Source organism: Dermacentor albipictus, chromosome 10 (genome assembly GCF_038994185.2).
Source record: "Dermacentor albipictus isolate Rhodes 1998 colony chromosome 10, USDA_Dalb.pri_finalv2, whole genome shotgun sequence".
NCBI lineage: Eukaryota > Metazoa > Arthropoda > Arachnida > Ixodida > Ixodidae > Dermacentor > Dermacentor albipictus.
The window spans coordinates 68820758-68833901 of NC_091830.1; the positions used below are offsets into that span (position 1 = coordinate 68820758).

The 13144-nt window shown below is 46.9% G+C and overlaps 1 protein-coding gene across 3 annotated transcripts in view; it reads left to right on the top strand.

The window, feature by feature from the left end:
* LOC135898504 (uncharacterized) overlaps nucleotides 1-13144 on the top strand; it is a 35878-nt gene that overhangs the window by 1103 nt on the left and 21631 nt on the right. The window contains exons 2-5 of one of the 3 annotated variants that reach the window (XM_065427466.1): nucleotides 523-537; nucleotides 706-722; nucleotides 9386-9513; nucleotides 12765-12856. In XM_065427466.1, coding sequence (XP_065283538.1) covers nucleotides 525-537; nucleotides 706-722; nucleotides 9386-9513; nucleotides 12765-12856 — 250 coding nt within the window. In that variant the 5' untranslated portion in view covers nucleotides 523-524. The remainder of the gene's footprint in view (nucleotides 1-522; nucleotides 538-705; nucleotides 723-9385; nucleotides 9514-12764; nucleotides 12857-13144) is intronic. The other 2 variants (XM_065427475.1, XM_070527885.1) reach the window with 2 other exon arrangements.

Below are 13144 nucleotides of genomic sequence, written 5' to 3' on the forward strand. Positions count from 1 at the left end.
TTATCGGTAAGCGTGAGAAACCACGAAGCAACAAAATGGCGTTCTGTATGCCCTAGAGACACGGAATACATTGCGAAGACAATCCTGGCACACCAAACACTGTAACCCTTATAATGAGAGCACCGTTGTCGTATCTTCTTCATTAGTGGAACCGCTTGTGAGCTCCTCACTCTAAAAGAAGTTTACACCCTTTGGCGCTTACTTTGTCCCCAAACAATAATTGTCATCTGCCTTGCTTACGTTTCCTCTCTTGTAAACTCGGCCCTCGCTACTTTCCTGTCGAGAATGCTGTGTCAAGCTGATAACGCGCAAGCGGTTCGTGACTAGGAGTTCCCGGGTTCGCAGCGTTAAAGAAAGGAAATGCGGGCAAGACAGATGGCGATTACTGTGTGGGGGCAAAATGTAACCCAAAAGGTGTAAACTTTTTAGAGTGCTTTACATATTTAGGATCGTGAATTTATGTAGTGTTTCAACGGCATACTTGAAATTCACTTTGCACGTAATTATTGTCATTTACCGCAGCCATGTCCGAATTGGGTAAGCATTGCATCATATCTCTAATGTCTAACTTGGGAGTGGAGCTTTCGGCTTCGTTTTGAACTTTGCTCTACGCTTTGTTTGAGCATTCGACATTTTATACAAAATTTCATGTGTAAGCTGATGCCATATTCTGCACATAATGAACTTGTGATGCGTTCTTTTCAGACTCCACCGACAATGCGGTAAGCGGGCCTCCCGTCTTAGAGTTTTTTTTTCCTTTTTCTTTACTCTGGCAATACTTTCGTAAGATCGCGAGCAATAGATTTGCAATGAATTACGTTACTTTTATTTTGTATGGGGCCCAGCACCACCCCCCCCCCCCCAAAAAAAACGAAGCATTATTCCAGCACATTATAGGATAACGCGCCATCATTACGAAATTTGTAATGTGAGAAACGTCTCGAATGTTTCATCCATGCAAAAGTCAGAAGTGCATAACAACATAGGTGCCTTGAGAACTAAGAAATTTAGTTGTCGCTGCAGTGACTAACACATTTTGTTGGAGTTAATTCAGTACTTTCTTGCGTTTTGTCATACGTCATATGTGTCAGTAAGCCACGTGGAACGGTTGTCGCTCGGATTTCAACCAGTGCCATCCGAGAGGAAGAATTAGCTCAATCGTATAACTCCGACCTCCGTGACTGGTTGCACAAAGAAGTCCCGCGAACATTGTTACTTTAACAAAACGCATTCACTGCTTTTAAACTCGCATGCATCTCAGAGACGTCGTTAGAGCTGTTAAGAGACATTGCAACTATAGTGTTGCGGCTCGTTGTATTCAGCATCCTGTAAGAAACTTAGCGAACCAAGATGGCAACTTCGGTTCTGTAAGAAGCCGCCTGCTGATGCGTAATCATTTGCCCTCAAGCACCATTACTGTTGTAATAATTTCTTGCGCTGCACTCAAGGTTCTGCGTTCGCCTCCCATTGGCTGCAAGATTTTTTCGTATAGTTTTGGTTACCTCTAATTTATTATTTATAGAATTCATTGAAAAAACTACAAATAGCTTCCATTATGCTTTCTTTGGCTTTCATTATATGTCGGCTTCGTACGGATGTGATCAACACAAAAATCGAGCCCCTCGGTTCTCCCTTCCTTTCGCGACAGCTATATAACCAACAACTTTTGAAAAGAAATATTTCCAGGCCTGTGCGATAACGCGACACAACCAACGGCGCGTCACTTCAACATTGCTTCGGCAATGGGCTTTGCCCAACTATTGCCCATGCGAGGTTAGATTAGAACATTGAGCTCGAAGCACGAGGCACACAGCAGATATTCGTGGCATGGAATATGCGAAGCACGTGATGTCTCGGGGAAACAGGGTACAAGTTCATGGAAAGATAATGCGACGGTAAAGACATCGTATAGCATGCACACAAAACAAAATTGAACGTGACCATAATAAAAGATTCCAAATCACTCCCTTTTCTCTTCTATACTTTTCACCCACGTTTCTTGACGCAGTTGATAGGAAAAAATGTATTTGGGTCACCAGTTATTCTTACGTGCGGCTTTCTTCACGTCTGGACCGTTCTTGAAAACCTGGCAGCCGCTGTTGCGCGGGATTCCAAACAAGTTTCGGGGCCTTAAGGAAATACATGCACTTATTGCACGCGACGAGGTCCCGAACAACAGCTTGTGCACGCAGTCATGTGACTTCTGAGCGAGAACGCGGGAGCAGGTGGTACCTCATTGGTGCACTCAGCGCGGCCTAGATACGCCATTAGTGGTGTCGCTGCGTGGTTGTGGATCTCAGGCGGACGCATTCCCTGCTCACATGTCGTCTGCTAATTAGCTTCTTGGGCTGGGCATTATAATTTGCTGCACATATTTGCTCTGTCGTGATAGGTCATACAATGCATGCAAGGTATGAAAGCAATAGTTGCAGAGGGTGTGGAGAACTTCGAAATCTTAGCATCTGTGGCCAGAATTACAAACCATAAGACAACGCGCTCCGAATTTTCTTGAGCAGCGGCGTGGCATGCGTCCGAGGAGACGGTCTCAATAATTATTTATTTTATATATTTGTTTGGTACTCACAGCTCCTGTACAGTCTGTTGCATTAGTATGCCGATTTTCACGTCCAGAAACTTGTGACTTGACACATACTGAATGCCAGAGTGCGCAACCTTTAACGTGTAGCGGGAAACATCATGCCTAGTGAAAGCAATGACAGCACAGGTATCCGGTGACATTCTTAGACCTCGTCAAAACAGAAATTTTCAGTAGAAGTTATGGCCTTCTGGAACGCTGCATGTAGAACAAATATGTTGTCACCACAGCTTCATATACAAATGTCATCTGCTCACAAAGAGATTTCACCCCATGTGGGAATGCACTTCTCTAGTCCAATGAGAGAGATGCTAAATAAAGTGAGACTGAGAACACCGCCGTGTTGAGTTCCTCATTGCAATGCGTGCGGAGCTGTGTCACCTTCTTTTCTGGACATGTAGTCCGAGGTTCAGCGGTACATACACAACTCCAACGAACGTATAAGAACGTATAAGAAAGCATCGCCGATAGTAATGTAGTATGCAGCTTCGTAGAGTTTTACGCTGTTAACAAGGCTAATCGTTTTGTCTATGCTGCTGCGGCCTTTTCTGAACCCTGACCTTTCCAGAGATGTCGAGTGTGCCTTCTCGAGTGTGCCGAGGAAACGGCGATATAGAATGTCGAGGAAACAGCGGCCATATCTTGCGCACAGTGTTCCCAAGTATCCTTCTGCACCGGCCGCTGAAGACAGCCAGCCACAAAATACGGGCCCTTAGCGCTGTGCTTCGAAGATGCACTGTGACGATGCAGCGTGATGGTATAGCTGGCATATAAGCGTAGCCTCAATATTGCTTACTAAAAAAGAAATTCAGACTTTTTTTGGAGAGTGCGCAGGACAGTGTACGTTGAGGTGTGTTATTGCTCGTACACATGACACGTGGGAGCGTAACCTTTCTCCGTATTTCGGCGAACAAACAGCGCCTTCGAACAGAACGAGACACGACAGACCCGTTCAAAAGACCCGTTCTCGTCCCTATCAAGATCGCTGTTTCTTCGCCTAAGTATGCATGCACCAACAGGCGCAAGTTAGCACGCTGTTGACGTGTGTGGTGCTCAGCGATTGAAACGCGATACTCGGACCACACGGTGGCGGGAGCTGTTTGCATCAGCGACGAGCACTGGGTCGGCAGGCGAGGGGCCGAATCTGCAGTAACGAGGCGTCACGAAGGCTCCCACTTTTCGCGTGACACGAACATTCGTCAGCTCGGTGGCTCAAGAGCCCAGTGCCGGTGCAAAAAAGAAGGTGCCGGTAGTGCCGCACGCTCCAAATATCGCGTTTCGGTAGCTGAACACTGTACATTTCTATGGGTTCCTTGTTTTATTTTCTTATTCATATATACTGAAGCATTTCTTTTTCAATGAAGTCAGGTGAAGTTAGTGCTGGTAATTGATTGCTCCTGTGTCCGGGTCAAGTTCGACTGACCTGCAACATGCGTGGCTGTATTTTCTGACCCGGCCACGACAACACCGAGGTTTCCCTGCAAACCCTCAGAACCCTTAAAACGGCGTGAACGTAAACATGTCAAATTCTGCAAAAACGGACATATGCGACTTGAACGGATAAAGATCAATATATCTGTAGTGCCACCAATGCCCTCGAATCAATGAACCGCGTTATTCGAATCGCTCATACCCATGAAGGTCTCATGTTAACGGCGCACCCCGAATCGATGCAAATACGTATGAGCACAAGTTAGTCGGTAACAGACCTGTACTGTCGTCATTGTGTATCTAGTATAACTCTTGCGTATCCAGCTACCCCGCTAAAAACGTATAACACGGGCAGCGAGAAAGTGCGCTTGCAAAAACATTTTCGCCTACCGATTGACCCTTACCTTCACGAGATAAAGGCACATAATTCGTCAGGTGAGTGGCGCGGATCAAGTCGCTCCGAGTGCTATAATCTTTAGGAAGACTTCTTCTTCGCCCGGGGGATAATCGTTCCAGTTAATCCTGGCAAGCTGCAGTCGATCGGCACCACTCGATCAACTTCTCATGAACAACAAATGCCAGAGGATGAAGAAAGCGACGATGAGAAAAAGATTTTAAGAAGGAACGCTGTGAAAGCCGAACGATGGTGAAACGCCGCTCGGGCTGCTGCCGCGAACAGTCAGCCGCCAGCAAGGGAGGCAACGATTTCGTGCGCAGTCCTGAAACGCTGTCCAGTGGGCATATTGTCCAGGGTAGTAAAATTAGATAGGTGGCAGAACGAGCGCCGCTTTCCCAATTCTTGGTGGTCCGCACGGCAGCGCCACCGCTTTTTATTGCGATAGCAATTATATAGACACTCCGGGCGCGTTTCTGCCGTTGACGTCGCCGTCGCCGTGAGATTCGGTATAAAGCCCAAGGGCGATGACACCTTCGCCGCGCACCCTACACTGTATGTGCGAGAGAAAGCGTGGGAAGGGAGCCCGCGATCGCGACTCAATCTCGCCCGCGCGGAAGGGAGGAAAGTAAAGCCCCTTAATCTTCGTAAAGAAGCGGCACGCTTTGAAGAATGACGCCTCCTCCTCACGCGCTCTGGCCGAGGCCGACGCCGCGTCGCTATTGGCCTAATAGCATCACGTGGGCCCTCGCGCCGTGCATCAGCGCCATTTTTGCTCGAGAAGCGTCTACGGAGTGGCGAGGAGCGCATGTTGGCGCCGTTGCTACGCTCGAGCAGTGTAGGCGGCGCCACGGTCGAGGAGGGAGCGTGAAAGAGAGGAGAAGCGAGGACGAGTGAAGGCGGAGGAGGAGAGTTTCGCTACTTTACGAAGTTTAAGGAGCTTTAGAGAAAACTAAAGAGGAAACCGAAGAAGCGCGCCGTCTGCCGTCGCGCGCGAGGCTTCGGAGAAGGGGAGGAAGGGCGCGACGGGTTCTGCTTCGGTTGCAACTGCGCACGTGGCGGCTGCGTGCAATCACGCGGCCGTATCTCGAGAGCGATCTGCGTTGGGGGCAGAGACTACATGTTTCGGCGACTCGAAGCATTGGGCGTGCTGTGTGTTATCGGCGCTCACTTTACGTCAAAGCGATAGACAGCGCGAAGACCGCTTCGCTCGCTGCTGCTGCCGCGTTTCCTCACGCCAGCGTTTCGACAGCGAGTGTCCGCGGTCATTGATTGTGGTATATTCACGTTTGCTGTGCGCGCTGGCAACGTGCTCGTCAATTTAGTTAGCAAGCGGATGTTTACAAGTTGATACGGACGACAAAAGTACTATCCTTACTTCGGATGGTAAGCTATTTTGCTATCGCAATGGATGCTTCGCCTTTCGGGCGAAACTGCGACTTCTTTAGCTGGTTAAACACTTTAAGGACTTTCCAGGCTTTCGCTGCACTCTTAGAGAAGGGTGGTTATAGCTCCTTCTTTCGCCATCTGTGCTTACTGATGTTTTTAAGAGCTTCAGAGCAAATCTAGCATGCGCTTTGTGGCGTCAAAGTCACCAAGAGGCGCGTTCGGTAGACACGCCTGCAGTTGAAAACTAAATATTTGGCTGTCTGATGTGCGCTTTCTTGTTTGTTGCCATCTTTGAGCTAAAAAAATGGGGTAAGGAAACCTAGCCCTGAAGTTAAAAATCAGCAATTTTATTGATAGAGAAAACCTGACACTCGGGAAGCGTTGTCACGGCTTGCTCGCTTGAGTCCTTGGCACTTATATTATGGGTTGCTTTGACCAATAAACAGTTCACTAGTCTCGAATAAGAGCTGTTAAAATTGGTGACGCCAAGAGGACCTGATTCGATGACTCCAAAGGCGTCGCGTTGTCCGTCTGTTTTTTGCGTCTTTTCTGTTTATTCGTAAACAGTCGCTTACGCCTAGAGTGGTTTTTCAGCTATTAGAGAAACGCAATCTAGCTTTGAAACTTCGCATTCTTTTTGACGGCATGACGAATAAGTAGGGTGCTTTATTTTGATGAAAACGAATAAAAAAAATTACATCTTCAAGATTGAACGATTCTCTTTGAATTGAATTACTCGAAGGGGCGGACACGACTTCTACGAGGAAATCGAAGTGCAGTATGGACTTGCTAACGCCGTTCTACTAAATAACTTCCTAATTAATCTCGTTAGGGAAAGTATTGGAATTCAGGAAATCGGACCGGTGAGTTTGCAAGCCACAGGTGGGCACTCGAGAATTCTGAGGATGACGCAATTTTCGCAATAAGTGTTCCCAAATTACGGAACGATATGTATTGATCTTGCGGATAAGTTTGGCGTTCAAATCTTAAGAAGGCGTTTAGCTAAATAAAGCAAGTGAAACAGCAGTGCGTTTTACCGCAAGTTTGGCGATCTCATTTATCTCTAAACTGACGCTATATTGCTGAAATCGGTTCTTAGTGGATGCGGTTTGAGAAAGGGTTGGCTTTTACTCGTAAATTGTAATATGGGTCCTAAAGTAATTAGTTAAAAAGCTAATAAGTAATTTTTTTACAGCCAATTTGTTAGCTTCTAGACGGTCGCTATTTTTCGTGGCGTGTCCACCCAAAAAAAAAGTGCAGCTGGAAAAGAATTTCATATTTAAATTTTCTCAAAACACAATTACGTTTTCTCGTATATTCGTACTACAACACGATGCTATCATGTCTGCAGCTTGTGTGCAAGTCGCACTTTACGAATTTTTTTTCTGGCGCAATTTGCGTTTAAACATTCATTTAGACCAATAAGGCACTTGCGCTTGGCGGACGGCCTTCAAGAATGACGATGAATGCTGCACTTGCACACTCGTACGTGTGCATGTGACGTACGTCGCTTGTGGTGTTGGTGCTTGTGTGACGTAGTCTTAACGTCCACACCGGCTACGCAGTACACCCACTTCCGCAGGGTGGAATTGAGGCGGAGTTCTTTGAATGATCATTTAAGGCAACACTGGGAAACAGTGAGAAATTTAACGGATGATTGCCATCTGGCTGACCACTGCCGGAGATGCTCTGCACCTCGTGACCATGCAGCGCTTGCGCACTCAGACGACTCCAGAGGCAGGCTGACAGGAACGTATACGAAGCTTTTTGTGCAAAGAAAAAGAAAAGAAAAAGGCGTGTCAACCAAAGTCGACGCGAAAGAAGACGAGGTCGACGTGCGTGGTATACAGTGTGTCCCAGCTAACGTTAGCCAAGCTGTTCAACGAAAAAAAATAAATGAGAAGGCACGCTGCAAGAATTATAAGACATATGGCGGTCGGTCGTCATAAGTCTGACGAACGAAAGCGTAGCTTTTACCATTCTATCGTGTACCGTGCTTTCTTAATCTATTTTTTTGTTGTTGTTGAACAGTATGCTTAACTTTAGCTGGGACAGCCTATAGCTATCTGATGTACTGAAATCGAGGGGGAAGGGCAATAAAAATACCGCAATGTTGCAGAATTGCGTGACATGTTGTATTATTTATTTCGTTCGATTGTAACACGTTAAATTTTTTTTCGGAGGCTGTATTTTTTATATTTCTTTTTTTTTGCCTTTGCCCGAATGTGCGTCAGCGTTGTCTTTTGTCACGTCGACTTTCGTTGACCCGCCTTTCTTTGTTCACACTAGGGAATGCGGGATGTTGTATCACGTTGCTATTTCTCCCTCGAAGCTACCTAAACGTATATCGATTTTTCCCAGAATCTTTTCGCGCTAATTATTTTCGTCTTATGTCTTAATTTCCGACTACTTCTCGCCTTTTCTCATATACCACTCATTTTACCTACCCTGGGGCTAACTCTTCTTTCTTGTATCGTTGACGCCTACATATAGATACCTTTTTTTGGACTCGCTCCGACGCTTGAAGGTGCGAAAGAGCCGCTTTTGACCCGGTGGCCGGACAGATACCCATGTTCCGTGTACGTTAATCCTGCGCGAAGTCGCCGCAGAAGACTGTCTTCAAAAGCGGTCGATAGGTGTATCTCAGTCGCTGTCCCTCGCCTCAAGAGTGTTCGTATCGGGAAAATAACCTGCGTATCGGCTTGTTTCGACTCAATTTGTGTAAAAACGAGAGAGAGAGAGAGAGAGAGAGAGAGAGAGAGAGAGAGAGAGAGGATGGATAGATAGATAGATAGATAGATAGATAGATAGATAGATAGATAGATAGATAGATAGATAGATAGATAGATAGATAGATAGATAGATAGATAGATAGATAGATAGATAGATAGACAGACAGACAGACAGACAGACAGACAGACAGACAGACAGACAGACAGACAGACAGACAGACAGACAGACAGACAGACAGACAGACAGACAGACAGACAGATAGATAGATAGATAGATAGATAGATAGATAGATAGATAGATAGATAGATAGATAGATAGATAGATAGATAGATAGATAGATAGATAGATAGATAGATAGATAGATAGATAGATAGATAGATAGATAGATAGATAGATAGATAGATAGATAGATAGATAGATAGATAGATAGATAGATAGATAGATAGATAGATAGATAGATAGATAGATAGATAGATAGATAGATAGATAGATAGATAGATAGATAGATAGAACGTTGCTTTTAGGCGTCCAGGTTCTGCTCATCCCATCGAATTCCGTTTCAGCGAAGCAAAGATTGAATGAAGTTTAGCGTTGCGTCCTGCGTGCTCTTCATATCGGCCCAACGTACATTAAACCTGAATTCCAATTGAGACGTCTTGTAGAGGTCTCCGCCACGCCAGCGTGCATTGGATGGCAATGGCGCTGATGATGACGGCGTAATGCGATGCGGCATACTCGCAGTTCAGAGTGTGGGCGAAGTAATGGTGAATAGAAAATGCACTCTCCCTCCCCCCCCCCCCCCGATAAAACAAGGTACTTGCGTTTCGTGGTGCTTGGCGCAGGAATTCTCGCCAGCCGAAGTGGGCGACGGGGAGGGCGACCGTCCCGGCGGTCTCCGTCGAGCGGCATCGACATCGCCCCTAGCAGTGCGCGTCCAGCAGCCGGCACCGCCGTCGACCGACCCGGACGAGTGAGAACGCCCGCTGATTCGCGGCGTGTTTCTTTTTTATGCGTTGCATATTGCAATCGCTCAGTTCAGTCCTTGGGCGCGGCCGGGCAGCCACCAACCACGAGAGGCGACGTCACGACAGCCGGAGGAAAAGCTGGGCCCCAACTCGCGCGGTCGCAGCCACCACCTGACTCCCGCTCCTCCAGCTAGGGGCGCTGCGCCGGCGCGTGACATGTCCGCAATGCATGTCCGCAATACACATGTCCGCAATACACATGTCCGCAAAACATGTTCGCAATAGACATTAGTAAGAGGTGACTGGAGGATTGGTGGAAGAAAAGTAGAGAAACGACAAAAGACGGAGACGTACAAAAGCACAGCTCGCAATAGGGGATCAGAAAATTTGGGCGTGGTAGTTCATAGTGCTTTTTTGTGTCTGTTTTCATTGTTTAACCTAGGTAGAATATTAGGCAGTATAGTAGCAAGAGCTTGGTGGCGCAACCCACCGCCCCGTTCCAAAGGGGACGCTCATAACATCCATCCATCCATCCATCCACGCGAAAATCGAGTGCCGCCAAGCAATACCTCGCCCTCAAAAAAAAAAAAGAACGCGCAATATGCAACGCATTCTTGGCTTAACCAAGCTAAGCCTGACTTTTTGTTTAATTATGGGGTTTAACGTGCCAAAAACACTTTCTGATTACGAGGCACGCCGTAGTGGAGGACTCCGGAAATTTCGACCACCTGGGGTTCTTTAACGTGCACCTAAATCTAAGTACACGGGTGTTTTCGCATTCCGCCCCCATCGAAATGCGGCCGGGATTCGATCCCGCGACCTCGTGCTCAGCAGCCGAACACCATAGCCACTGAGAAACCACGGCGGGTGCGGCGTGTTTCAGTGCGCAGAAATGCGAACGCGCGAAAAAATTACAAAGATTAATCTTCTTTTTTTTACGCATTCTCCACGTGCGATCTGAACGTATGTTCACGCAAATCAAGTCTTGCCCAAAATATTCAAGTGCGTAAACTGCGGGCAGGAACAATCAACCCCTCCAGCAGACACGGGAAAAAGAAAAAAGACAGGCGCCCTACAAACGGTCTTTCTAAACGCGCAGGTCACGAATTGGAAATTCGATACTCTTTTACTTCGTAGCGACTGCCTCTCTCGCATGCAGTTTCTGAAGCGCAGTTCGGTTGCTCGACGAGGTTTAAGCCACAAAGGGAAATGGGGTGACGTCACCGCAGAGCGCTGCGGATTGTGTTTGACCACTTGGGGGCTTTTTCCCAGGCATCAAAAGCATGTTAGACGTATGGGCGTTTTTCGTATTTCGTTTCCATCGAAAATGCGACCGCTGTGACCGGGAAGCGAACCCGCGACTATACGTGCTAAGCAACCGTTGAGCGACTGCCGCAGATACGGAAAGAATGGACACAGTATACTGTTCCAAAAAAAGAAAATCAACATGTTAAAGCATGTGCGATTTCCCTGCATGCTACAACACATTCTCTTACGTAACCTCAAACAGCGTGGACACCACATCAAGCCATCCAAAGAACTGGCTTAATTTCGAAAGCAAAAATAGATATGCAGCAACAGGCAACGTTCGTGTTATTTATCACGTTTTGAAAGAAATGTTCCAACGTACCTCATATACCTGGTGTATTTCTCTTTACGACTGTATATATTTAAGAATTCGAGAATGAACGTTGGTTGGAGTGCTTCAGGGGGGCGCTATCGACTAATAAACTCTTGTTGACGGCTTTCGTGGCAAGAGCAGGATCAACGTAATAAGACATCAGCAGCGTGTTCTGTCAAAAATTTGCAGGCAGAGAAATTTCAGGCGACGCTAACAACGGCCCAACAAGCAGTACGTGAGATTGAGAGTGGTTGCCAATAATTTAAAAATACACATATACTAACGTCAGTAAACGTCACGCAGTGTGAAGGAAAGCTAATCACTGATATCTCCTTTGAGCGCAAGTGCAGCTCTAGGAGACGGAAGGTAACAGCAGAATACGTTAAGCGCCGCACAAGACTTGTACGATAGGTATGTTGTGTATATTCTTATCCAATGTGTCGCATCTTCATATACATGGATATGTATGTTACACACAATTTTCTCCGATTTGAAACTCTCAATGCTAACGCTTTAAGAAGCCACTCGTATTCCATGAGAAGAGGCTTGAAAAAGCTAGAAAAACAAAAATTGCCTTGAAATTTTTGCTCCAGCCAGCCATAACCTGATTGATTGTAAACCCGTCTGCCCCGGATTGTCTAGATAACTTTGTTATCGGTAAAGGTGGAATACTACAGAGTATCGTAAAGGTGCAACTGAGCTTGTTAAGTTTCGGAAACTCCTACCGCGCCATAAGTGCCTAAATACGAGAGCACAGTCTGAAAACGGTGACGTCACACAGACGCACCGGCGCTGAAGCTCCAGCGTAAAACTAAAGAAGAGAAGCAAAAGAAGGAAAACCGACCTTCCTTTTCTCTTCTACCCACGGCGGCACAGTTGCTACGGCGTAGCGCTGCAGAGCACGAGGTCGCCGGTTCGAATCCCGGTCTCATTCTTACGAAGGCACAATGCAAGAACGCTCGTGTGCCGCTCTTCGAGTGCGCGGTATATGAGAGCCCGAAATCGGTCAAAAATTACGGAAGAATCGAAAGCTGGGGGCGAGTTGATGCATTTTTTGAAAGCCCACAACACAGTGCGCGAGAGAGGGAAAACACCGCCCTTGTGGCGCTTTCATTGTCCTTCGTGCTCCGTTTCTAATCTTCGGCGAGCATTATTCTGCGCCGTTCCACCACGCCCCTTCGACCCCCACCCCCCTCACAGCGTAGTGTGCAGTTTAAAAAAAATTAAATTATGGGGTTTTACGTGCCAAAACCACTTTCTGATTATGAGGCACGCCGTAGTGGAGGACTCCGGAAATTTCGACCACCTGGGGTTCTTTAACGTGCACCTAAATCCAAGTACACGGGTGTTTTCGCATTTCGCCCCCATCGAAATGCGGCCGCCGTGGCCGGGATTCGATCCCGCGACTTCGTGCTCAGCAGCCCAACACCATAGCCACTGAGCAACCACGGCGGATATGTGCAGTTTGGTAAGGGAAACTGCAAGAATGTTTTGAAATCTTTCATTCATACTAAAAAAATAGCTCTTACCATGAAATAATGAGTTAACATTTGAAAGTATACTGTATTAGTGTAAACTCACTTCGCCTTTCTCGTTGGCGTTCGTTTAACGGTATTGGTTCCGCCATGTTCGCAGAGACACACGTTGGCTCTGGTACTTGTTCGCCAGCTGCATGGTGCTTGCTGTATTTGCCCTGGGCGTGGCCTTGTACGGGCTGACGCGGACGGGTGAGTTTGTGCGGATGCTTGCACGTGCGAAAACGCGCCAATTGCGCCACCCGCACAATGTGGCCGTTTGAAGGAACCGAAAGCATAGAGAAATATTACGTAAGTTTTTTTATATATATATACTTTGTAGCGGAGCGACTCGCCGGTGCAAAATTGCTCGCCTAACTTCAGGAGGGCATCGATGGTGCTAGCAGTAACTAAGTGTTTCCTTAAAGGGACACTAAAAAAAATTAAATTATGGGGTTTTACGTGCCAAAACCACTTTCTGATTATGAGGCACGCCGTAGT